This window comes from Ostrea edulis, chromosome 1 (genome assembly GCF_947568905.1).
Source record: "Ostrea edulis chromosome 1, xbOstEdul1.1, whole genome shotgun sequence".
NCBI classification, from domain to species: Eukaryota; Metazoa; Mollusca; class Bivalvia; order Ostreida; family Ostreidae; genus Ostrea; species Ostrea edulis.
In genome coordinates, this window is record NC_079164.1 from 67,217,329 (window position 1) to 67,243,828 (window position 26,500).

A 26,500-nucleotide genomic window follows, 5' to 3' on the forward strand; every position below is an offset into this window, starting at 1 on the left:
AAACGCAAGTTACCGAACCTTGCAGAAGATAGGAGTTCGAACTCTTCTAAAAGCTGACCTCCTCTGTATCCAGTATAAAGCAGCACACTGCGATATAATGATGATTATACACAGAAACAGCTGAAGCAGACACAAAGCATTCAAAACCAAGGAAGATGCTGATCGACAAAACAATGTAAGCTATGCAAATTAAATGTATCACTTCGCAAAGTACCTTCAATATCCTTAGTTTAGCACCTTTTTAGATGAACCTATAACTGTTGCTCTGCATCGATGGTAGAAATACCTCGCACATTCTGATAAAATTACAAATACCATCTTATTTGCACTTTAACATCCCAAGGGTCATTCTCTTGCTATGGGATTTGAAGAGATACAATAAAATGTCAGAGGAGGATGCCCTTTTGATCTTGATCACCTTCACAACACCCTTTGATTTCTATTTTCAAAAGAAAAAGAGAACTAAACAGGGGTCAATAATTTTATTAATAGATACCAATAACAACTGCTATTAAAATGTAACTTATAAACCATGAAACAGTTCATTGTTTGGCAACCACTGCCAGCTCTACCTATTAGAAAAAATACAGAGTATAACATACACATAAGCTGGAGAGATTAACAGAGCTGAGGGCATTATCTAATGACTCCAGAAGCTATTCAAAGACAACATGTGAAAAGGGAAGAAAAAGGGACTTCAAAAGTCTAATACAGACAGCATTTTATATATTATCCACCAATTAAATGGCTGATAGAAAAAATAACCCCAAAGCAGTTCATAGGAAAAAGGTTAAAATTAAGCATTAAAAATTCCTTGAATACCAAGATCTAGTCTGCCAAAAAATTAAAAACATTCCATACACAGCCTTCTCTAACATTGTTAATGGAACATTTTAAAAATGACACCCTTTTAAAATTATTTTCTTTTGGGAGGAGAGGTATCACTGATGTATATATGTTAGAATATGCAATGTAGACCCGAGTGAATATTTTTACTAATGGATTCAGCATTCCATACAGATATTGACTGACAAAGACTAAAATCAATTATCTGGGTAAAATTCATAAATCCAGAATTTTATCTATAGCAACATTAATACTTCTTGAAACCTACTCAGTGCATACCAAATAATCACATCTGTTAAATTCCATTCTAAAAAACAATATGGTAGAAAAACATACGGTATTTTCTATCCATCAAAATTTACTTCTTGTTATCTGTTTACATATTTTGAAAGGTGAACAAAAACTCATTACATTGTACCATATTTGTCTTACTAGGTCAAATCAAGTTTACATTACTATTCTGCAAAATTAAACTGTAAACAACCTCCCCTTCAGAGTCCAAGACAAATCAAAATAAATAAATAAATCTTATCATAAAAAAAGACTTGTCCATTAGTAAATACATGCATACGCTCCTATTGAATAAGAACATGTTAAATTTCTGTCCCACTGAGCAATTCTACACACTAGATTCCCATTTTCAATACACCAGTTTTCCTACAGAGGGTAAACATGGTAATGCAGCCTAAGTTTGTCATTTAATCACTGATTAAAATAACTTGTGCGACTTCTGAAAACATCACAAAACACTGGATACATAAACATTTCCAAAATCAAAACTTGATAACAATAACATAATTATGTAGATCACAATTTAATTGCCTTACAAAACATGAACATGTATAATTTTTTGTATTCTTATCTAAACATAATAACAATTTACGTTTAGTAGTTTTATATCTGCAGCTACACTCGCAGACTGGGGTGGGAAACTTGACATTAAGCTACAACAATCACAGCTTACACACACTACAAAACAATATTTTCTATTTATCACAGCAAAGGTAGTGGATCAATGACTTCCAAATTGACGAAAGTTACAACCCTTCCCAGAATAATTCTCATTAGGCATATCTGTCAAGGTTAGTCAATCTAAATTGTCTTTCTTTCCCTTATTTGATCAAATTGAAAACAAAAATCTTACACTCTATTTTTTTTTTCATTTGAAAGTAAGAAACATAGAATTTTTACTTTTGTTTGTGATTCAAACATATGCAGACAGTATAACTGAATGCAATACACGACATTGTGTGTCCCTAAAATAGAATATCTTTCTTACCTACCGACTCCTTGGTCAAAATAGTGTATTCCAAAAGGGAGACAAAATAATACTGGATATATTAACCAAAGCCAAATACAATAGATATTTAAGGCCAATTAAAATTAATTGATAAATTATCATCCCCGCCCACCCCTCAAAAGAATGCCTACCCCAATTTTTTTTTATTCTCACAAAAATTACAATTTCAAACAAACTTGCTTCCAAGTGACATGAGTGAATGATTAAAGTCCCAGAATGTTGGTTATATATCTTCTACCAAGGATTCTTTGAATGTTAACTTGAGTAACACTTTGTGTGATGCCTTTTGTCATTAAATTTTTTTTCTCAGGGAAACAGATATTAAAAAATAAATTCCTCCCACTCGCCCCATATTTTTTTGTGACCTCGTATGATAATCTACTAATTAAGTTGAATTGGCCCAATGTATGTCTTATTTTAAAAAAAACCTAATTTGGTTGTTAAGGGATATAACTCTCGTGTATGTGAAAGTCATCTTATGTTTACTATGCCACTGTATAACAGTGCAAGTAAAGCAATAATATATTATAAAACATAATGCAATTAATCTTGATAACGAAATGCAAATCTAATTCAAATATATAAAAGGATATACAGTGTGAGGAAAAACAGGAGACAGGTAGATATATATTAGGATTTCTCTCTGGAATGGTCATAGTGAGGGTGGTATATAAAGGTCAAGGTTACATTCTTCAATGTCACACTATTTACACTCTGAAACATTATTGAGTACCACTATCAAACTGAAAATGAAGATCTAACACGTCTGATTTTATTTCAGATCTCGGGGTTAGACCTAAAAGCCTTCAACCATCAAACCAACGCCCTATGAAAAAGAACATTAGAATATTAAGAAAAATCAAAGTGCAACAAAACATGTTTAATCTAAATGCTGTGCAAATTGAAATTTTTTGTAAACTGAACAGATACTCTGAATCAAATATACTCTATATTTTGGATAATGCCTAGTCCAAAGACTACAGTACCAAGCATTTCTGGATTTAGACAAGATTCACTAAAATACAATTTAAAATTAATTGCATGCCAGAATATTGAGAAAATAAAATGAATTATCACAATCATTCAATTTTTTTATCAATTTTGCAGCATACTAAATCACCAGTCAAAATTGGAAATATGAGCAGAGTAAACTTTCCATACATATTTTAGCTAATGATTGGGTGTCAAACCCTGGCAAGTCAACAATAGACTGAGTGTCAAATCCTGACAAAGTCACCTTCTCTTTATATATAAAATGTCTCTCAACAACATCACCCAGCTCTGGTATTTTGGATCAACCGAAATATTGGAAGAAGCTGCTCAATTGAACATGGGATATGTAAAAAAAAAAATAATTGAATAAAGAACAAAAATATCAAACTGTATCAAATAAATGTTTAACAACAAAATAAACAAAAGAATGTCAAATTTAAACAAAGTAAAGCCAGATAAATAATTAATAAAAATAGATAACAAATGTATTAAAGTTATGCACTTAATAAAGTGGGATGTATTCAATAAATAATTTTGAATCTATGGGTACATATCAAACAACATAAAATGTTCTATGAATAAAACACTGTATCAATGTCAGATAACAGGAGTCAACAATATGTATATGAATATTCTGTCTAGATCATTGATTATAAAAGTTGTTCAACCAGCTGTTGTATTATCTCATCACAAAGTGAATTCTACACAAATGGAGTATATATTTTTATCATATTATCACCTTTCTTTTTTATCGATATAAAAAGTAATGTTCACCTCTTGTTCAAAGATCACAAATCATAGGTCTATTTCACTTCATCATATTCCTTATGAACACACATCATGTTCCTCGTAAATACATTCCATGTTCCACATGAATATTTTACATGTACATAATCATTCCTACTGATAGATTGATACTTAAAAATATATTTTCAAATTAAAGCAATACTGAAAGTATTCGACGGGAACAGCAGTAAAACTCATAGGCCAAAAATAAAGACTCCATGCAGAAAATTAATACTGACAAAAACTAAACTACTTAATGAATAGTTTAAGTGTCTCAAAAGTGAATATCCCTGAATGCTGTCATCTTGTAATAGGTTCACAGTAAAATTACAATATGGTCATTGTGCAAAATAGAAAGTACCATGCTATCCCATTTCCTAATCTAAAATAAATGAAAATACTAGAGCTTTAAAACTGAAATAATTGAATGATGTTAATACAACTGTACTTATAAACACCAAGATTGACAAAGAACTAAGTATAATTTATTTTAAATACAAATTTGCTCACATGTGCACATGATTATAAGGCTGGATTTTGTGTTACCAGAATAAAAAAAAAATGAAACCTTGTTCATAACATGGCATTGCTACATATCCTGCTTTGATGGATCATTAATCACTGACAAACTCCAGTGATTTCCAAAACCAACAATCTCATAAGCAAGTTCCTTCTTAGATAAATTGAAAAGTAATGCAATAAATAGCATTTAATTACAACATTTCATACCTACTACAATAGAGGAATCAATGAAATACAGAAAAAATTGTATTCATAATTATGAAATATATAAAAAAGTTGAATCCATAAAAATGAAGGTGATAAAAATGGGACTAATCTACGTTGATGCAATGATAGGAGATTCCTTGGTCATCATGAGTTATCTGCCCCTCGTTTGATTGCCTTCCTTTTGCTGCCTGTCCACACCATCAGACGGTGTTTCATCGTCTGGCTGTTTTGTGTCGGATATTGTGTTGCTTTGGTCTGGAGGAGAGCTACAAAATTATAAAATCACCATATACAACACATTTAAAATACAATTTTAACTACAGGAATTCTAATAACACAATTCCTCTTTCCATGGAATCATAATTGGATAGAATTATTGTAAAAGTAAAATAAAAATGAAATATACAGTGGACTCCGTTTATCATGAAATAAGATACAACAAAATGCAATCTGATTTTTAAAAAAAATCCTTCGATCTGCTCACATAGAGTGGATCAAAGGATCTGATTTTAATCCCATATCACAAAATTATTTTTAGGACCTGAATAACTTTCTTTGGTGAAAATGGTGGTTACAAAGAAATAACTTATAATAAAATCCAAAGTATTAAATGTCACCAGATATAATGAATCCAATTCCCTGATAACCATGTGAATAAACAACCAATCTCCACCAATCAAATTTGACAGCTAGAGCTTTATAATTGAACTCCAGTTGTTTTCATTTTTGTTATGCATAAGAAGCTTTGGCTTCAAAAAGAAAAGACCATTTTTCTAGAACACAAATATCAAAACTCTTGATTAAGAGATTAAATAATGTTTAGCTACGCATCATTTCATTGTTTGTTGCCCTGCTTATGAATTGTAAAGGAAATGTTTCTTCCCCAAATCTTAGCTTCACCCAAATGATTGAAAAGAGGAACACAGGCAGTTGGGGGGAGGGGTGGGTGGGTGGTATATGTGTGTGTGTGTGTCTGGAGGCTGCAGAATTTTTTCTTTTAACCCATCCCTGTCAATCTCATCTTGTATATACTTGAAAGATCAGTCAGAAATACTCAAATTGAGTACATTTCAGACAATTTTGGATGTTTTTCTTCTTCTTTTGTGAAGGAACGTCATTTTCTGAACTCTATATAAAGAATACATGCTGACACCATTTTATCTCAACCAAATGGAATGAAATCCGGAATGCAAAAATCTCAAAATTGGAACAATTCTGCGTAAATCTGAATGGTTAACAGGTACATGTATGTAACCTGCTGGAAAATATAGAGATCAATGGTATTCAGATAACAGAAAACATACCCGGTGGTATTGCACTTTTTCTTCATAAAACAAAAAATATTTACTTCAATCGTGCTGACATATCAGAAGGAACATGCAACATTGGCATTAAACTGATTCATTTAACTTTAATAGCAAGCCTGAGGTCAATGAAGGGACAATCTGAATAAAGTCAGCTGAGGTCAATGAAGGGACAATTTGAATAAAGTCAGCTGAGATCAATGAAGGGACAATCTGAATAAAGTCAGCTGAGATCATACAGCAGGAAGTTCAATACATAGATATAGATGTTAAAAAGTAATTGACGATGGTATCATAAACACTAAAATCATGTCAACTGATAACAGACGCTGTAGAATTTTATCATGACAGAAACACAGTCGATTTCTGTCATTGTCACAGTAAATGTCATTCATATACCCTGACAAGAATTTGATTCACCAGACATACAGTATCAAGAAATACAGATAGGGCATCTTCTGTACAGTCCTATTGCAATTAATTGATCATTCCTCGTTATATCTATTTTCTTCAACTCCATACGACACGCTCTCTGAGAAAATATTAAGACTGATCAGAGATATCTGTTCTGTCCCAGTATTTTCTCAAGAGAGCTACAGTTCTGCAGCTAACAATGATATAATTATTGCCTATACCCCCTGCATTACGTTGTAAACAAAGTCCAATGTAGGTACTTTTTAAACATTAAAAAACAAGTTGAGATTTGTGTTAATATCTGCAGTGTTGGGTGAGGTTGTACATGTACATATATTCACTCTGCACTATTAGTTATTGATCCAGATATATAAATATACTTTGAATGAAATGTTATTTTCATTCAAATAAGACCTGAAAAAGAATTTCTATTTTTTTAATGGAAAAAATCTTGCACTTAAAAAAAACCCAGGTATCTACAAGCAACTTGATAAAACTGGTTGGTGATTTTTATTAGCAAGATATTTATTTTTATGCTTATTTTTCTGTAATAGTAGATCTACAGATATTAAAAAAAAATGTTAAAATTGACAATAGTGAAATACAGCTGCATAGTTACAAACTTTCAAATATGTGCAATTGAAAAACCTTTATGAGAGACTCAAACCTGGCATTTAGATAGATATAAATGATATGAGAAAGGTGAAAAGCCACAGACAGTTTTATAAAGCAAAGTAAACAGAATCTGGGCTCTATAGAGTGCACACTATTGGGTGTTAAAGCATAAAAAAAGACACACAAATAATATACCTCATTCAATGCATAACAATTCTGAAACAGAACATCGCAAAACATTAGCTGAACACTATGCAGCACAGAGGGAGTGAATTTTTTTTATACATGCTAGTATGATCCCAAACCAGGTGTGTGACACGAATCAAGGAATACATTCTCAAACCACAGAGGACTCAACATCTACACATACAGACAATTTACTGCTAACAATTTTTGGAGGAGATTCTGAGGATTGCAGATATAAACTTGCAGTGAACATTTATAAAATGCCCCGTCAGCATGATCTTGAATATCAGGTGGCCTATTGTAAAAGTTTCAATTATTAAACCAGATCATGGTTATGATTTTATGCTAAACTTTCTACAAACTGTCAAAAATTAGAAATCTGACTGGAGTTTACAGAAGTTTGTGTGAGAAGCATAAAAAAACAGGGAAACAATATTGATTACACAACAGTTACCATGGTTACCTACCCTGCGCACATGCACAAACTTCCACAGCTCACTAATTTGCATTAAATGTCAAAGTTTGCACAGTTTAAATTAAGTTCTCTACACAAGAACTAAAGCATCCTAAACCCTTTTCTTTATGCAACTATTTATGAGAGACCTGTGTCATATTTAGCCCTGTTTTCTGACTGTCTTCTAACAAGAGTAAAACATTTCTTATACAGACACCTGCAATTAAATTATGATGTTTTTTTATATGAAGATTATACATGCAAGTGTACTTCTGCGTAATAATACAGTTGAAATGGATTTAAAACAGCTTCTTCATAGTACATTTTTCAATACAGATAGTTAGCAGTACCTCTCATTGGAGTCTGGGATCACAGGAATCGCATGATCTTCTGTGCTCTGGCCTTTCACATTCTTCCGCTGGTAGTGACTCCTGTAACAAAACTATCACATGTTAACAACAACAACAACAACACAATAATCACTAAATAGAAATTTTTTTTACTTGCACATATATCAAATCTGACACTACGTATAAATAGAGCACAAGCATCTTGTGGACATCACATAATAGTATTCATTATGTAAATCAGCTATATTTGAAGAAATGCTGGCATCTGAGGTAATTAACCTGTATCGTTGTTGGATTATCACGGACTTGTTGCCACCCTTCTTAAGACGCTCGTGTTCTTTGTATGTTCTGTACTGGTTCTGAATCACCACCGCAGCGTCCCGCGATTTCTTAAACCTCTTTTGTGCATAATAACTCCTAAACTGACTTTGAATCAGGACTGCAGCCTGAGTCATCTTCTTGTAGTAGGCATACTGCAACGAAGAAAAAAAGACACATTGACATTTCCAATCTCAGAACACATGCCTTCACAGAAAATGCATCATAAGAGCAAATCTTAAATGGGTGTATCATATTTTGTCCATATTAAGTTTTAAGTCATGCATATCGCTGTGGAAGTTAATTGTTTTCATAGTGTTTACAATATACATGTACATTCTGTAACATTAAAATTCCACAGAGGTCTAGACCTTAACCCCCACCCCCTTCCCTTGATCCAACCACTCATATGTCAACATCAGGCCTGGGGTTATAAAACATTTCTGAGCACGTTTTTATACTCAAACTCTGTGCTCTAAATCATACTCATACTCAAAAAAGGTTATAAAACTTTTATAGAATCATTCTCATACTCAAATGAAGTACATGCTCAAGATTTTTTGAGTATGCTCGGAGTTTGCTCAGAGTTGTATTCAAAACAAACATGGCTGAGTTTGATTACAGTGAAAGTCTTATAACCTCCAGGCCAGAACAAATAAAACAAAATTAAATTCTGTCCTATTCATTTCATATCAAAAATAAATTTGTTCCATCATTTGTTTCTAATACATAGTACCCTCACTTCATAAACGGGAGGTGGTGGTTTGGAGTTTAAGCTGTGACAGAAAGCTGACCTGTTTATATCTGCGGTAGTACTTCTGTATGAGTACAGCAGCCTCGATCTCCTTCTGCTGTTGTTGCTGTAGCTGCTGTTTGTCTCGGTATTGTCTGTATGTCTTCTGTATCACTTTGGCTGCCTCGTACAACTTCCTCTGCTCCTTGTCTAAAAGAACGGAACAACAAACTGTTTACTATTTATAGTAAGTAGGTATATGGCATTATATTGGTTGGTCAGTGACAAACCTAACAATAAACTGTTTTATTTTGTTAAGGACCAATGAATTTGCTTAAAATTTTTTTGTAATATTTTACACAAAATCACCATTTTGCCAAAAATAGATTTCTTACTGACTGTCTATAGATATATAGATGGCAATCAAAAGACGCATTTTATCTCATGACAGAGTGACATTCTAGTACAAGTCAAATTAAATGTATTTGTCTTCACTTGAGCTTTTGTAACATTAACATAACAAAACAAATCAAACACCTACTACTCACAACATGCATTTTGAAATTACCAACATGTACTTGATAACTAACATCAATCTCTAAATCAATGAATAAACCAATACTTAGTGGTTGTGTGTGTGCGTGCGCACATGCATGTATCTTTCTATCCATCCATTTTTTTCAAAATCAGTCTTGGAAGTGGAACATGGAAGTGGAACAATTTTAGCTTTTGGTATTTACCAGTGACCTCTATACAGGACAACATACCACTTTTCTGTATCAAAGCAAAATTACATTTCATACCTGAGAGAGTAAGCTGTGAGAAATCTTTCTCCATGAAGGTAGTAGGGGCATTGAAGTACTCAGTGAAGTCCTCGGTGGTGGGGGGTGGGGAGTCTAGAGTAAAGCTGTAGGGGCTGTACGGACTGGGCATACAGGTGGAATCTGGGCTGAGGGAGGAGGCAGGTGTCCCTAAATCTGGGTACCTGATAGTCAGAATATACAAACATTTAGTTATCTCAACAACAGAAAGAACATCATGATATATGTATTATACATCTACTTATTTTTCATTATATAAATTGGTATATTTTGCCGATTGCCTAAAAATCATGAATTAACTGGTCCCCGTATACTTGGAACATCAATAAATAGGAACCAGTTTACAGTAGAAAATGACAACAACCATGGTAGTGGTAAGCAGGTTTGTATTAATTCAAAGTTTTATTCTGGGGGTTTTTTTTTGGCATTGAGTTGCAGTATATCATTGAGGGAATTAGAAAGATTCTAGTTCCCCAAGAGCAAGTGTATTTCCTAAGGCAAACTTTATACAGTGATAAACATGTCTAAGTAATTGTCAAAACTGTCATGGCACAGTTAATCACTGAGTAAAAACTTAATCGATATCAAAACATGTTGTAGTTCATGTAACAATAATTCACAATGACATCATAATGCCACCCTACACAATAGCATTGATGTCAAATGCATCCACGGCTGTTCCAACTTCTTGACTTACCACCACAGTTCTAGGAAATGGGATTTTACAACTAATTTTCCAAAAAGTCACATCTACCGTAAATCTAACAGGATTGAACTTGTCGAAGTTAAATTGGTTTATTAAAGCTAAATATCAATATTTATCACTAATCTGTTTTAATGGGATAATTTCTGGCTGCCAAACTATTCTCTTTTCGGGTATTTGTGAGGTCATAAATTACGTCACGACCACTGTGCAAGATTCCCCAGCAATTGGCACATGGCAAGCATTCAATGTTAATTTTTGGACGTCTGATAATATGTAACAGTTTATTCACTCTAAGGTCATTATATGCAATCGAGAGACGGCAAAGATTGGTCCAAGAGTGAAATACATGCCTGTACTCATCAAAAGCAAAGGCGTCCCCCATCGGGGTGGAGATTCCCGAATCTTCCTCATAAGAAGATGTGTGAAGCGATGACTGAGACTGTAGAGAACTGTATGAGCCACATCTCTCCCGCTCGGGCTCCCCATCATCACGACTGGGAGACAGTTTGATCCGCTCAGGCATGGCAGCAATGATCTGTTTGGCCAGAGTAACCATTTGATGTTTGACATCCTCACAGCTATCTGAACCTGGGTAGAAGAGACATTATCAAACTATCAACAACATCTCCTAAAAATACAGACTTTACTACGTATTTTGGTGAGCAATGATTGAGTTCATAAAAAACATCTAGTAGTACCAAGGGATTTCATTGCAACATAGATACCTATATATCAATAAACTTGCATATCACAGACAATGACACTAGGCAAGTCTGATAATGCTTGGATTAACTTGTGGTATATCTTACTTATTGATAACAATGTGTAGAAGTTAGACTTGGTATCAATACGATTTGTCAAACAAAGAAAAATATTAGCAAGATTTAACAGTGTTAAAATAACTGTGACTTGGAGAAAGACTGATTGTAGCATGATCTACTTTTATCAACTGTGCCTTGTGTGAGTTTGTTAGGATAACTTACTGTGACTGAGCGAGTTTGCTAGGATAACTGACTGTGACTGAGCAAGTTTGCTAGGATAACTTATGTGACTGAGCGAGTTTGCTAGGACAACTTACTGTGACTTGTGTGAGTTTGTTAGGATAACTTACTGTGACTGAGCGAGTTGTTAGGATAACTTACTGTGACTTGCGTGAGTTTGTTAGGATAACTTACTGTTGCTTATTGCGACTGAGCGAGTTTGCTAATACTATAACTTTCTTATTGACTGTGACTTTGAGCGAGTTTGCTAGTACTATAACTTACTTACTGACTGTGACTGAGTGAGTTTGCTAGTACTATAACTTACTTACTGACTGTGACTGAGCAAGTTTGTTATTCCTATATCTTATTTATTGACTGTGACTGAGCGAGTTTGCTAGTACTATAACTTACTGACTGTAACTGAACGAGTTCGCTAGTACTATAACTTACTTATTGACTGTGACTTTCAGCGAGTTTGCTAGTACTATAACTTACTTATCGACTGTGACTTTGAGCGAGTTTGCTAGTACTATAACTTACTGACTGTAACTGAGCGAGTTTGCTAGTACTATAACTTACTTATCGACTGTGACTTTGAGCGAGTTTGCTAGTACTATAACTTACTGACTGTAACTGAGCGAGTTTGCTAGTACTATAACTTACTTATCGACTGTGACTTTGAGCGAGTTTGCTAGTACTATAACTTACTTATCGACTGTGACTTTGAGCGAGTTTGCTGGCAGTATGATTCATCATCAGATGATACCCTCTCTACATCTATGATAGGACTCCCACTCTCATTGGAATCAACCTCATCTACAAATACAGTGAAAAAAAAACATCAAACAAAGCTAAAAATCAAACATGATAAAACTTAAATCACCACACTGGGGTGGGGTCTTACTAAACAGAGTCGTAAAAACTCTAGAAAACCCTGGGGATATCTATTTAATACAAGTGTGTCAACTGTTCAACTACACTGATTATAGAAAATAGTACACATATTTAATCAAACTCATGAATTTTCATCCATCTATAACCATTTTATTCATTCCAATTGGATATAAACCTCACTGCTCAGTCATTTCTGTAATCTGGATCGGGATCTAATTAATATAAGTAACTGAAATTTTCATGATAATTCATATTTTCTAGAAATATTTGTAATTTTTTTTTTTATTATTATCATTATTTTGGACATAATTTTTTTAAAAAAATCTTGTCAAATCACAATGTTGGACAGATCCCGATTTTATATAAGAGTACAGAAGATTTAAGAAATAATGATTGCGTTTTCATATATATTCAGGATAACCTCCGAGGTCGAGAACTGTAGTTTTGAAATATAAAAGCCGAGGCTTTTATGTTTCAAATAACATTCCAATCATTATTTCTATTCTACTATGACTCAGATATATACAGCCAATCCTTCTCATATATAGCTATGAATTAGATCACTGTGATTTCAGTACAGTTTCCAAAACGGGCCACATTGTTTTTTGCTGATGAAAAAGGTGAGATGGTAGGGATATACTAAATCTATTTTGAAAAAATATTGCAAGTATTTAGTTTGATGTTAACGAAAAGTATCAATTGCTTTGAATACAGTTCAAGATAAACATGTCTGTGCATGGCCATGTTTACATGTATATCACTCAGAATGCAGGCGATCGATTTATACTGAATGACAAATGTTCTTCAGTTATTTATGAATTTTTTTTACAACATATATTGATTGATTTTTATGTTTATAAAATTGAATTATCAGCCATCAACTTTATTGTTGCATTAGCAAAAATCAGAGAGCATGCAAACAAGATGTGTATCACTTTCCTCATAATCCTTTAATACTTATGAAGGTATATTGTAGAATAATGACCACAGCATTCCTTTAATCTTTGCAATAACTGTGGCAGAATACAGAAAATAATGAGCAGTGAAGGGAACTACAAAACCACAAAAACTTGGTATTCAACAAAAATGATGAAACCATAGTAACAGTTTACTTGCAAATTCACGACTTACCTGTGTCCATTCTTGTGAAGCCTGGAGTTGTCTGTATCATTGACAATGAACTGGGAGCCATATTGTCCAGATTGACCCGCTTTAACTGGTCAATCTCCGAGTTCATCATCAGATCAGGGGACATAATATCCCTCCTGTTATCTGAAAGCATTGGATTATCCCCCCTAGTCATTGGGTGATCAGTCGCCATTGGTAGATAGGGCTCAGAATTTGTCTCTCTGATTGGATATTCATATGAACCTGCCCTAGCTGACCTTCCATCATCATAGTTGGCTGGTAAATCCACTGATGCTCTCTTGCTGAGCTTTTTATGGGCAACTTTTCCTCTCAAATCCTGTTCACTCTGTCGGCGGATCAAAACTCCTTGCTGCTGCTGGGGAGGATTTGGTATTTGTATGTGTAATGAGGTCATTCCATTTGGGTGGGGCTGCTTGAAGAGGTCATGGTTGGACTGGGAGGGGAGGGGGAATGTGGAGTTAACTGGACCAGCAGTTTGGGAGGTACTTAAGTGGGAGGCCTGGTACTTGTGTAACATGCTGTACAGCTGATAATGGCCGAATACTTGAGCAAAGTTCATAGCGGTAAAGCCATCCTTCGTGGACACCTTAAGAGTGTCAGAATTCCATTGATATAAAACAATAGCTGCCTGTTGGTGTCCCTTGGCACAGGCCCACATCTGTAAAGAATACACTGAGCTCAAATGTCAACTGTAGAATTTAGTTCTAAAATTCATACCTAAACCAATAAATGATCATTGACACATGTATGTCTTATTTTTCATAATTTAATCATACCGTGATGACAATGACTCACCAGAGCAGTGCAACAGTGTTCATCTAAGCAATTAGCATCTACTTCATAATCCAAAAACCAGCATGGATTATCTGTCCTGTACACAAATAAGATATTTAAAATGTTTATATAGAAATATACATGTACAGTGCTACCTCGATATATTGCACCCCCCTTATAATACCACCCTTGATTACCGCCATGGAAGAAGAACAGATTTAGCTCCACATTAATATTCCCATTATTAAGTCAATCTTACCAATATCTGAAAACTAGGTGTGCCAGAGCAACACGAATGCTACAGCCTGCCAAAAGTTATTCAATACTTAATCTGTATATTATTATAATATATCTATATCCCAAATTTATGAATTGTTTTAAAAAAATTCTAAACTAAACTGTTAAAATTTTCTATATCCATATATCTATATAACTCTGCCAATTTTACTGACTGGATCCACATAGTTACTTGACCTGTGTATACTCATGATATATCTACATCTCAAAATCTTAATTAAAAATGTCCATGTATATAACCAAATTAATGAGTGGAAACTAAATTGTGATTTTCTTAGTCCAAAGGGCATAACTGTGGAAATAAATGTGTGACCGGATCCAAATATGAACTTGACCTATGCATTTTCATGATGTATCTATATTTCAAAGAACAAAGGACGTTGTTGGCCAAAATTGGCCGCGTTTCAAAAACCGATCATATTTTGCAGGTAGAAAGGTGATAATTTTCTCGTTTTATTCATATATAACATGTACCATTTACTTGTTGCTGATATTGAGAAAATAACGTTACAATATTGCATTGTTAACTCTGACGCTATCTTCCGACGGTCGCTTTTTCGGAACGACGTCATCGACGTTATAGGATTTACAGTCCCCTGATTCTTCTAGAATATTTTTCTAAAAGTTACAATTTTAACTTTTTATATCAAAATACTCATTGATATTAAAGACTATTGAAAACTGGCATGCTATGGAAAATACATTATTCATTTACATGTAACTTAATCGTGGTCATAGACATTTTGCGGAAGAATCTTGTGTGAATTAGAGTGAGGAAAATAATGCGTGTATTTGTTAAACGTTGTTGAGTAGAATGCAATCATATTTTCGAAGGTGCTGTTCGATATCCTCCTATTCAAATGAAATATGGAAAATAAATTGGCTCTTGAATTTTCTTTTTCCTTTTTTAAACGTTGATTGAGTCGGATAAAATTATTTGTTATGCCATGTACACCAAGGACTATATAACAGGTCTGCTTACATGTGTATGCAATATACATGTTACAGTACGTACATGATACGAATAAAATATGTCTGCCTGCTGTGGGTATTTACAAAATATATTGAATAAAGTGTGGTAAATGTACATGTACTAAACGATACAAATTTATGTTCATGAATGGGATATCATTTTCTTGGGTACAGCAAAAGACGTCAAGTAATATATACATTAACTTCAGATGGTATATTTCATATAGCAAATGTATTTAAAAACCTCACAAAAATGTGTCATGTTTATATCTTTACATTCCCCTAAATGGTCAACAAAGAGTAGTTCCAACTTTCTCTCTATCTCTCTCTCCCCATATAGTGTTCATCTTTGATAAATGAAAATTACATCAGTCAGTGGGCATGTCATTGTATGCACCGACATTCAGTCTAAATCTAGAACAGACTCTGGGAAGTTGTTTGAGTACATGTATAGACAATGTAGTATATTTTTAAAACTGCTTTTCCCAGGCACTTATTTTCATATGCGAATAAGGAAATATTGAGTGAACCCCCCCCCCCCCCCCCTCCCCCTATTCTTGATAGTGGTATTGAATGAGATTAAAGTAGGCTTAAAATTATGAATTGAACCCATGTAGCAAAGAATATCCCCCCCCCCCCCCCGGCAATTTAAGAATTCGAAGATCAGGCAGAAAGGTTTGTTTTTTTTCATTTCCTAGTTAACTACCAACTTATCTTTCGACGCCACCCCCAATAAATGATGCTACGTGTCTGTTTTCAAGAGACAGTATATGTAACTACAACAGACCTTTTTTAAAAACGAATTTAATAAACATCATGCATCATTTTTCAATGTGCGGGCCAGGCCTATCCAGAACACCTTGACATGAGAGAGAGAGAGAGAGAGAGAGAGAGAGAGAGAGAGAGAGAGAGAGAAGCGTCTACATATGTACATCACCTTACGGTTATACTCCAGTTTTCCTAATCATGGAGGGGCATACATCAATACTAATATAAACTTTTAATAAAAATCATCACAACACATATATTATATATGTTATAAGATTGATAAAAGTTGAAGTGTCATTAGACTGGTCAAGTTGTTCCCATAGCAAGGAAATGGTCGACATCACACACCCCCCCTCCCCAAAAATGGAGGGGCAACCCCTCTTCGATACTACGGTGTCTGAATATTTATATCTATACATGTATATATACACATGTACATCCTGTCCAATTACCTTTGTTATATAAGTGCACCTGTAAATGTGCATCTATTATATATATATATATATATATGACCCCGTGGGGATCCGGGTTTGAGTAGGTCCTCAGTACTCCTTGCTTGTCGTAAGAGGCGACTAAATGGGGTGGTCTTCGGATGAGACCGCAAAAGACTGAGGTCCCGTGTCACAGCAGGTGTGGCACGATAAAGATCCCTCCCTGCTCAATGGCCATAAGCGCCGAGCATAGGCCTAAATTGTGCAGCCCTTCACCGGCAGTGGTGAGGTTTCCATGAGTGAAATATTCTCAAGAGGGGCATTAAGCAATATTCAATCAATCAATCATATGCGATATAGAAAGAAATCTGCCACAACAATGGTCGAAGTTTCAAATCGATCACAAGTTTTCGACGTTTTAAAGAAACCACATCTCGCTGGAAGATATAAATAATGATTTGCTGTTATTTTATTTTTAATTTAAACCGTTTTAAGAACCTTTGGAATCAATATCTAATTACTAATGTCGTAACATCTAATTTCAACATGCATCATATATATACATGTACGTTAAAATTGATGTAAGAAAACTGCTTTAAAGAAAAACCCGCACAAACACGTCAATATTATTAGCAACAAGTTTTATGCATTATATGTGATATATTTGTATTAAAGATAGTTTAAAAAGCGAAAAAAGTAACAAGACATCCCAACTATCTAGCTCTTGAGATGTAACGTATCAGTACCCATTTTTGCCGAAAATGAACAAATTTTGGTTCGATTTTTGTAAAAAGAAAATAAATTCGACTTATTACAGGTCTATGCGTGTCTTTGATTTTATTTTTTTTAAATTCAATTTATTCTTAAATAATCTTATTTTGAAAAGATATTCCCGTGACCTTTGAAAACGAAAGTAGAATAATTTCCATTCATCATGCGGTGGATTTTTGATCCGCCTCCGTGACTCGAAAGGCAGACATCTGCATTTATTAGGTGCAGATTTTTATGGCAAACTAGGTAAAGCATTAATTGTTTGACTGGACATACATGTATTTATTAAATCGCAGAGTAAGTAAAAGTTTATTAGGTTAAATGATGGAACAGTTTGCTTCAGTGCTATACATGCAAAATATTGACTTTGCGTAACGAAAACGGCCGATTTACGTATTCATTCTTTTTTAAAATTCATATTGTTTGCAGCCAACAACCGACACCATATTGATAATGAAAGAAGAATATCAATGGACAATTAAACAGGCAAAATATAAATCTGGTTGTTGCATGCAAAAGTGTTTTTTTTTTCCTTTAGTTCTATAACATGCAAAATATTGATTTTGCGTATCAAAAACAGCCGATTTCGCATTCATTCTTTTTTTAAAATTCATATTGTTTACAGCCAACAACCGACACCATATTGATAATGAAAGAAGAATATTAATGGATAATTAAACATGCAAAATATAAATGTGGTTGTTGCATGCAAAAGTATTATTATTTTTCAGTTCTATAACATGCAAAATATTGACTTTACGTATCGAAAATAGCCGATTTCGCATTCATTCTTTTTTAAAATTCATATTGTTTGCAGCCAACAACCGACACCATATTAATAATGAAAGAAGAATATTAATAGATAATTAAACATGCAAAATATAAATCTGGTTGTTGCATGTAAAAGTATTTGTTTTTGCTAAAGTTTATTCATAATGTATTTCAAATCAACAGATTCCGCTAAACAGCTCAACTTTAGCGTATATTCATGACGGCATAATAAAATATTACGTCATTTTCATGCAAGTGGGATTAGAAGAACATCCTAGTTGTGTAAATAAAAAGAATAATTAAGCATAGTATGAAAGTTGAAAAAATGAAAAAAATCTCGGCGGTATATAGCCAATAACGTCCCTTGTCCTTTCAATTCAAAATTTTCATGTATGACCAAGTAGAAACTATAAATTGCTTCAAATTTTCCATGTCCAAGGGGCACAACACTGTCAAAAATTATTCAACCAGTACCACATAAAAATTGACCTGGATACTCTCATGATGTATCTATATACCAAATTTCAGTTGAATAACTGAAACTGATTTATGATGGAAGGATGGAATGACAGAAGGTTACACTATATGTCCCTGCCATTCCATGGCAGAGGCACAGTGACTATGTGTGGGTGACTATGTGTGGCTGACTTTGTCACCTCGTAAAAACATTGGAGAGATGATCAGCTAGTACAATTAGAAATGGAAAATGCTTGCAAAAGAAGTTAGTGAATGAATCAAGAAAGTAACTAAGAAAGTTAAAATTTTCAGTTTTCTATGAATTAACACGATATAAATAGCCCAAAATCAATCCAGGGAAATGAAAAATCATTTCATTACACCATAAAACACAGGACTTAATATGTTTAAAGACAGTTTGAAACACATGAAAGCGATGATGGAAAACCCCTTTGCTGTATTTAGATTCCACCAATGAAGCTTCATGGGGTTTGATCAGCGCAAAAATGATTGTGAATTGCAGGATACGCAGAATTTTATTAAATGCCTAAACTTAATGCTGAATCTGAAAACAGGCTAAAAAATAAAAATAAAAAAATTGAAGAATCTTGCATTGTTTCATAGAATACAATTATAACTCGACAAAATTTGACAGAATTCCAACCTAAATGTGAAATTATAATATCTGTGTCACATCACTGAATCAGTGTTTTCATTTCCTGTAATTGTCACCTATCAAGTCCAACTTCTGTACGAAATTTAACAGATCTTGAACATTGTGAATGAATAGCATAACACCATATTGTTGCACCATACTTTCTATTATGGATATAAGCAGCAGTGAAAGAAGAACAAATACATCAAGTGCTCATGGTGACTGTCAAAAATAAATTAGTTTTTATTTTATTTCATTTTCATAGAACTGAACATGTCCTGAAAAATTTTCATATTACAATTTCATATTAATGACCACACTATTAACAAATGTTTATACAAATTTCATAATGGAGTAAGTGATAGACATAACTAGAGTTTTATAAGTAAAAGGAATTTCAATTAAAAAAACCTCTGTTTTCTATCATTTTTAAGAATAATTTCTACAGGATTATAGAGTGCATTAATTATGATGAACTTCATTCCTTTAGCATTAAGGTATAAGCTGATTAATTAGATGGCCCCCAATAATTACTCAGTTTGTGATGGAAAGGATCAGAGTCAACAGTACCTACCTCGCGTATTGCATCTACCTTAGCTTCATTTAGTTTTAGTGCTAAAAATAAAAACTACACATGCTATTTGTTTTATTTCTAAGGGTAAAATGATAGTCCTTGCACTTTCTATTAAATGATTTATGGTGCAAAGAAGAAATAATACATCTAAATACATTTGTAATAATTGAGATAAAGTATCACTAAGTTCTAGGTAAACCGGCACTTCATAAATCCGACCATTTCATTCAGACTGGCAGACGGCTGGTTTGGAGAATTTTCTTTGTATTATTGTACTTCTTAACATGTTCATCATGAATCATACCATTGCATAGAATATTTCATGAAGCAATCCCACTTTGATGAGAGTCTGAACTAGAGTGTGTGTAATCTGAGCACATGTTTGGTCCCTACCTCCACTGTAACAGGGACTGAATCACCCTGGAGTAGCCTAATGCTGCTGTTAGGTGCAGTAAGGTCATGCCGTATTTACTGCTGTGTGGGAAGCTTTCTCTGTCACTCCACGTCCCCGCAGAAAACATTTTGATGTACCAAAGTAGCTTCCCTTCCATGTCATCATTTTCCACCAAACTTTCACAAGCCTGTAGGAGAGTTTAATCATCATCACTGATACATTCAAAGATGTACGTACCTGCTGGAGGCTGATGAGAGGTCTGTCAACGTAGTGGGACTGGGTCATTACTGTTGTAGGGTGGTCACAGGTCTGTCAGTGTAGTGGGACTGGATCGTTACTATTGTAGGGTGGTGACAGGTCTGTCAATGTCGTGGGGTTGGATCATTACTGTTGTAGGGTGGTCACAGTCTGTCAATGTAATCATTGTTCTCTACCAGTCTGTCAATGTAATGAGATTGGATCATTCCTCATGGTAGGATGGTGACAGGTCTGTCAATGTAGTGGGACCGGGTCATTACTGATGTAGGGTGGTGACAGGTCTGTCAGTGTCGTGGGACTGGGTCATTATTATTGTAGGGTGGTGACAGGTCTGTCAGTGTAGTGGGACTGGGTCATTACTGATGTAGGGTGGTGACAGGTCTGTCAGTGTAGTGGGGCTGGGTCATTACTATTGTAGGGTGGTGACAGGTCTGTCAGTGTAGTGGGGCTGGGTCATTACTATTGTAGGGTGGTGACAGGTCTGTCAGTGTAGTGGAACCAGGTTGTTACTGTTGTAGGGTGGTGACAGGTCTGTCAGTGTAGTGGAACCAGGTCATTACTATTGTAGGGTGGTGACATGTCTGTCAGTGTAGTGGGACTGGATCGTTACTATTGTAGGGTGGTGACAGGTCTGTCAGTGTAGTGGAACCAGGTCATTACTATTGTAGGGTGGTGACAGGTCTGTCAGCGTAGTGGGACTGGATCATTACTATTGTAGGGTGGTGACAGGACTGTCAGTGTAGTGGGACCAGGTCATTACTGTTGTAGGTGGTGACAGGTCTGTCAGTGTAGTGGGACTGGATCGTTACTATTGTAGGGTGGTGACATGTCTGTCAGTGTAGTGGGACTGGGTCATTACTATTGTAGGGTGGTGACAGGTCTGTCAGTGTAGTGGGACTGGATCGTTACTGTTGTAGGTGGTGACAGGTCTGTCAGTGTTGTGGGACTGGATCGTTCCTGTTGTAGGTGGTGACAGGTCTGTCAGTGTAATTACTGTAGTAGGGCAGTAACCAGTCTGGACTGGACAAGTTTAGCTTTTAAAAAAGCATAGAGAGTCAGTCAGCCAGTAGATTACTTTATAGTCAAATGAATGTGTAAAAAAAAAAGTCACATTGTTATTAACAAAAAAGATTATCAACCTTAAACCATCTAAATAATTTTAAAATGTTAACAAGACTTAAAAAAATAAATCCAAAAAATAATTCATTGAGACCTAATCTGACTAGTTGCAAAACAATGAGAAAACGCTGTAAATGATGCAGTTTCTTTTATACTTACCTGTTGGAGGTTGGGGACAGTTCATCCTTACCTGTTGGAAGTTGGAGACAGGAGTTCATCCTTACCTGTTGGAGGCTGGGGACAGGAGTTCATCCTTACCTGTTGAAGGTTGGGGACAGTTCATCTCTACCTGTTGTTGATTGGGGACAGGAATTCATTCTTACCTGTTGGAGGTTAGGGACAGGAATTCATCCTTACCTGTTGGAGGTTAGGGACAGTTCATCTCTACCTGTTGTTGGTTGGGGACAGTTCATCTCTACCTGTTGTTGGTTGGGGACAGTTCATCTCTACCTGTTGGAGGCTGGGGACAGGAATTCATTCTTACCTGTTGGAGGTTGGGGACAGTTCATTCTTACCTGTTGAAGGTTGGGGACAGTTCATCCTTACCTGTTGGAGGCTGGGGACAGGAGTTCATTCTTACCTGTTGGAGGTTAGGGACAGTTCATCTCTACCTGTTGTTGATTGGGGACAGGAATTCATTCTTACCTGTTGGAGGTTAGGGACAGGAATTCATCCTTACCTGTTGGAGGTTAGGGACAGTTCATCTCTACCTGTTGTTGGTTGGGGACAGGAATTCATCCTTACCTGTTGGAGGTTGGGGACAGGTCCATCTCTGTAATGAGACTGGGTCAGACGTTTCTCTAACTGTACAAGTCGCTCTACCAGCAAGGATTTCAGATCTTTTTCTGCAAAACAAAATACCAACTTGTTTAAAGCACAATTAGCAAATGCAATTACATTACACAATAGTAGGTATGTGCATTGCATTTTATGTATTTTCTAATTACGAACTTCTTTGAAATACAACTCACAGTGTACCATTGAACTTCATATATTACAGAATCAATTATTTTCATCCTCTTTCCAAGATAAGCTTGTGTGTTAAGTATACTTACATCAGGAGTGATGGGAAATCATTCAAAGCCCAGAAACTGTTTACCTTTATCAGTGTCCAGTTCATCTGACCTTTGACCTTTCACCCCCCAAATCACTATAGATGACCCTTTTCCCATGCACTTACCACTGATGCAAATTAAATCAATTCAGTTTCCGTAAATAATTAAATACGACTTTAAAAAGCTTCATCACTGGACAGACAGTCAGATGGACAAGGTGGATTCCTAAATACACCCTTTCTTAATTAAGAATTAGTGTGAGGAGAGTATAGTATAAAAAAAACAGAGTGGGAGAGGAAAGACTGAAATGTTCATACTCATTGATAAGAAAGATTGTGAGTCTATGTACCTTCTACTGAAAACCAGGAGAAACGAGTGCTAGAATTGTGTTCTGGGTTTTCTTTGTACAGGAATGGAACAGGTCTGGAAAGTGTCTTCCCATCACAGCTAATGTACACCGGCACACAACCCTTGTGATGAGCTGTCAAGAAAATCAACAAATTCATACAAAAAATTATCACAAAGACAGTTTCTTGGTGTCAAATTAACTCTTTTTTTTAAAAGATATATAAATCAAGACAAATAATTTATATGGTTTCTCTTCAGTCAAGATGTGAAATTTTATTATCCCTTAAATTAGAAATCAGAAATAGTATATGATTTCATGTGTATGGGGTATTATTGAACACTTCATACACATGCATATAAATTGTGCATATGAAGCTAACCTGGCTGTGACTTGTCTGTTCAGCTTGAGGAAAACGTGTAAAATACCGGATATGTAACACCTGGTTATAACTGTTGTCTGTTCAGTTTGAGGAAACCGTGTAAAATACCCGATATGTAACACCTGGTTATAACTGTTGTCTGTTCAGTTTGAGGAAACCGAGTAAAATACCCGATATGTAACACCTACAAACACCTGGCTGTGACTATTGTCTGTTCAGTTTCAGGTGATAGTGTAGTTGTCTGTTTAGTTTGGGACTTTGTAACATACCTGGTGTGTAACATCTAAGAACACCTGGCTGTAAGAGTGTGGTCTGGACAGGTTCACCGTCTATAACACAAGTGTATGTAGATGAAACCTTCGTCCACGGTCCAATTACCAATAGCTTACTTCCCCCCTACAATAAAACAATCAAAATATTTAGTTAAAAATGAAGCTATTTACCATGGTGTCAAGCTATCCCAGTTCATCTAGGAAACATTACCTCAGTATAACTGAACTCCGGAGAGTAATCCACGATATCTACCAGACCACGACTGCTAGGTTTTCTAGGATTAGTTTTATGGTCGACTGACAATTGTTTGGATTTTTCTCGGCACTGTTCACAATTTGACATTGATTTGTTTGATGACTCAAACTTTGTCATGTCTCCTAAGTTTGTATTTATTGCATTGCCATTTTTTGACACAGGTATGGAGCCTGCCATATCATGTGATGAATGGTCATCTGGAGTCTCTAGAAAGCTACACAACTTTTCAATGTCATGGAGCTCAAGATCAAGATTGTCAAAGTCTGAGGAACCAAAGCTAGCACTCAAGGGGTCCTGTTCCAGCTCACTCGGACTCCCTTTGGATTTTACTTTGTTCTGATCTGTATGAAACCTGATAACATGCTGAACATCCTCAGCAGTTACTGATTTGAGATATGGGACTAGGTTAACCTCAGGTTTGCTAATGTTATTGTTAATCATTAAAGGAGAACAACTCTCTGATGAAAATTGCATTGGTGTGAAGTCTTGTTTACACGAATTCAACATGGATTGCTCGACTGAGCTGACTAGTTTATCATTGGAATCACATATATCTGTCAGGGAACAAGCACTGTTAAAGTCCTGAACACTTTGATAGTCTAGTTGGGTAGACTCTGACTGAACAGAGGCTCCTGACACATTAGGGCAAGAAACCAGTGTATTGTTCTCAGCCCCCACCACATGTAGACCCCCACCCTCAGGCATCACTAGCCCCTGTCTGGAATGTCCACTCTCACACTCCCCATGTCCATTCACCAGTAGGTAGCCACTCCCAGGCACATGCAATTTCCCACCAACATTTAACAAATATGGAACATGTGCTACATCTGGTTTATGATGCACAACATGAGAACTTCCTCCACTGGGGTTTCCTGCATGTTTTCTGTGGTACTGGTGTGGGTGGAGACCTTTTTTGGCATGACAGGGTGTGTCTCTAGGGGGTTTCTCACTGGTAGTCAGTGCAGTTTTGTCCTTCACAAACTTGTTGGCATTTTCATGGTATTCAATCAAATGCTTTACTAGCGCCTCCACAGTCTCATCAATCTGATAAAATATTAATCAGAATTATTGGTGTTTATATATAGACTCCACATTAATATCAAAATAGCAGATTTATGGATTCCAAGAAATCTGCAAATATCTGATGACCTATTTATAAAAGTTTAATAGTTATTGATTTTATTTTTAAAAATCCAATTCAAGGACAATGGAATATTTCACTGATAGAAGTAAATTTCATCACTTGTGTAAACACCCATTATCTTTGTTTTACAGTCTGGAAGGATAAATCTCTCACCATTTGTTCAGATTCCTCTCCTGGTTGGCCAGTGGAAACTTAAAAGAAAATATTTGCCAGATTAAGTGAGAAAAATAAAAGATTTTCAACTTAAAAAATATGCCTTTTATAATCAATCAAGTTTACTGACATAAAACTAAGAACAGTATCTCTATATCTAATTTACATTAACATCTTAACAATTCATTTATATCCCTGCAATTCAGAGGCCAAAAAATTCTATAACACTGAAGATTCTCAAATATATGTGAGCAATCAATATTCACATTAATAAGCAAGTAGTCTCTATCACTTTTATCTATTCACAAGTAATTTACAGAACAGACTGAACTCTTTGAGTAAGGCAGTAGTAATTTTATGTTCTCACATATTGGCAATAAAGAATTCGGCCGAATTAGTACAAAATACTCATTGTCAAACAAGGAAACAGTACAGATAATGCTTACCACTTACTTCAGGATTTCAATGTCATCCACAATATCTTTATAGGCTTATCAACTTTACTACCTACACAAACTGGTTTCATATACAACACATAGGTCTGAGCTATACCCCTCCATATATACCCCCCCCCCCCCCTCAATTGGCTGTATCTAAGGACTCACACATAGATCTGAGCTATACCCCTCCATATATACCCCCTCCTTCAATTGACTGTATCTAAGGACTCACACATAGGTCTGAGCTATACCCCTCCATATATGCCCCCCCCCCCCCCTTAATTGGCGGTGTCTATGGACTCACACATAGGTCTGAGTTGATCAATGAGTTCCTCTTTGGTCCACTCCTTTTTCTCCAGTGTGTATGGGGGTACAACAGGAATCTTCACCTTTGTGTTGTCTTGGTATGGGATGTTCAGGTAGTGAACAAGGACAATGTCTGGGTTCTATCAAATACAAAATACCATCAGGTAAAAACCACATAATGTTCAGTAATATGGGCTTCACAATTCAAGTTGTGTCAAACAAGTTGCCTAAGTATTTTCAATTTTGTGTTTTGGGTAAATGGCTATGAAAATAAATGAAGAATAGCCACAAGTCATTAATTAACATTGAGACTTTGATTATCGAG

The 26,500-nt window shown here is 35.2% G+C and overlaps 1 protein-coding gene across 7 annotated transcripts in view; it reads right to left on the reverse strand.

Moving 5' to 3' along the window:
* Positions 1–465: 465 nt before the first annotated feature.
* Positions 466–26,500, reverse strand: part of LOC125646527 (calmodulin-binding transcription activator 1-like) — a 55,359-nt gene continuing 29,324 nt past the window's right edge. For 3 of the 7 annotated variants that reach the window (XM_056157385.1, XM_056157387.1, XM_056157380.1), the window contains 16 exons: positions 26,174–26,315; positions 25,430–25,467; positions 24,088–25,176; positions 23,874–24,000; positions 23,226–23,357; positions 22,566–22,666; positions 20,444–20,631; positions 14,377–14,452; positions 13,564–14,239; positions 12,247–12,354; positions 10,906–11,143; positions 9,832–10,013; positions 9,090–9,238; positions 8,257–8,450; positions 7,978–8,058; positions 7,219–7,671 (listed from right to left, as the gene is read on the reverse strand). In XM_056157385.1, the coding sequence (XP_056013360.1) occupies positions 7,545–7,671; positions 7,978–8,058; positions 8,257–8,450; positions 9,090–9,238; positions 9,832–10,013; positions 10,906–11,143; positions 12,247–12,354; positions 13,564–14,239; positions 14,377–14,452; positions 20,444–20,631; positions 22,566–22,666; positions 23,226–23,357; positions 23,874–24,000; positions 24,088–25,176; positions 25,430–25,467; positions 26,174–26,315 (3,648 nt within the window). In that variant the 3' untranslated portion in view covers positions 7,219–7,544. The other 4 variants (XM_048872883.2, XM_048872878.2, XM_048872897.2 and 1 more) reach the window with 3 other exon arrangements.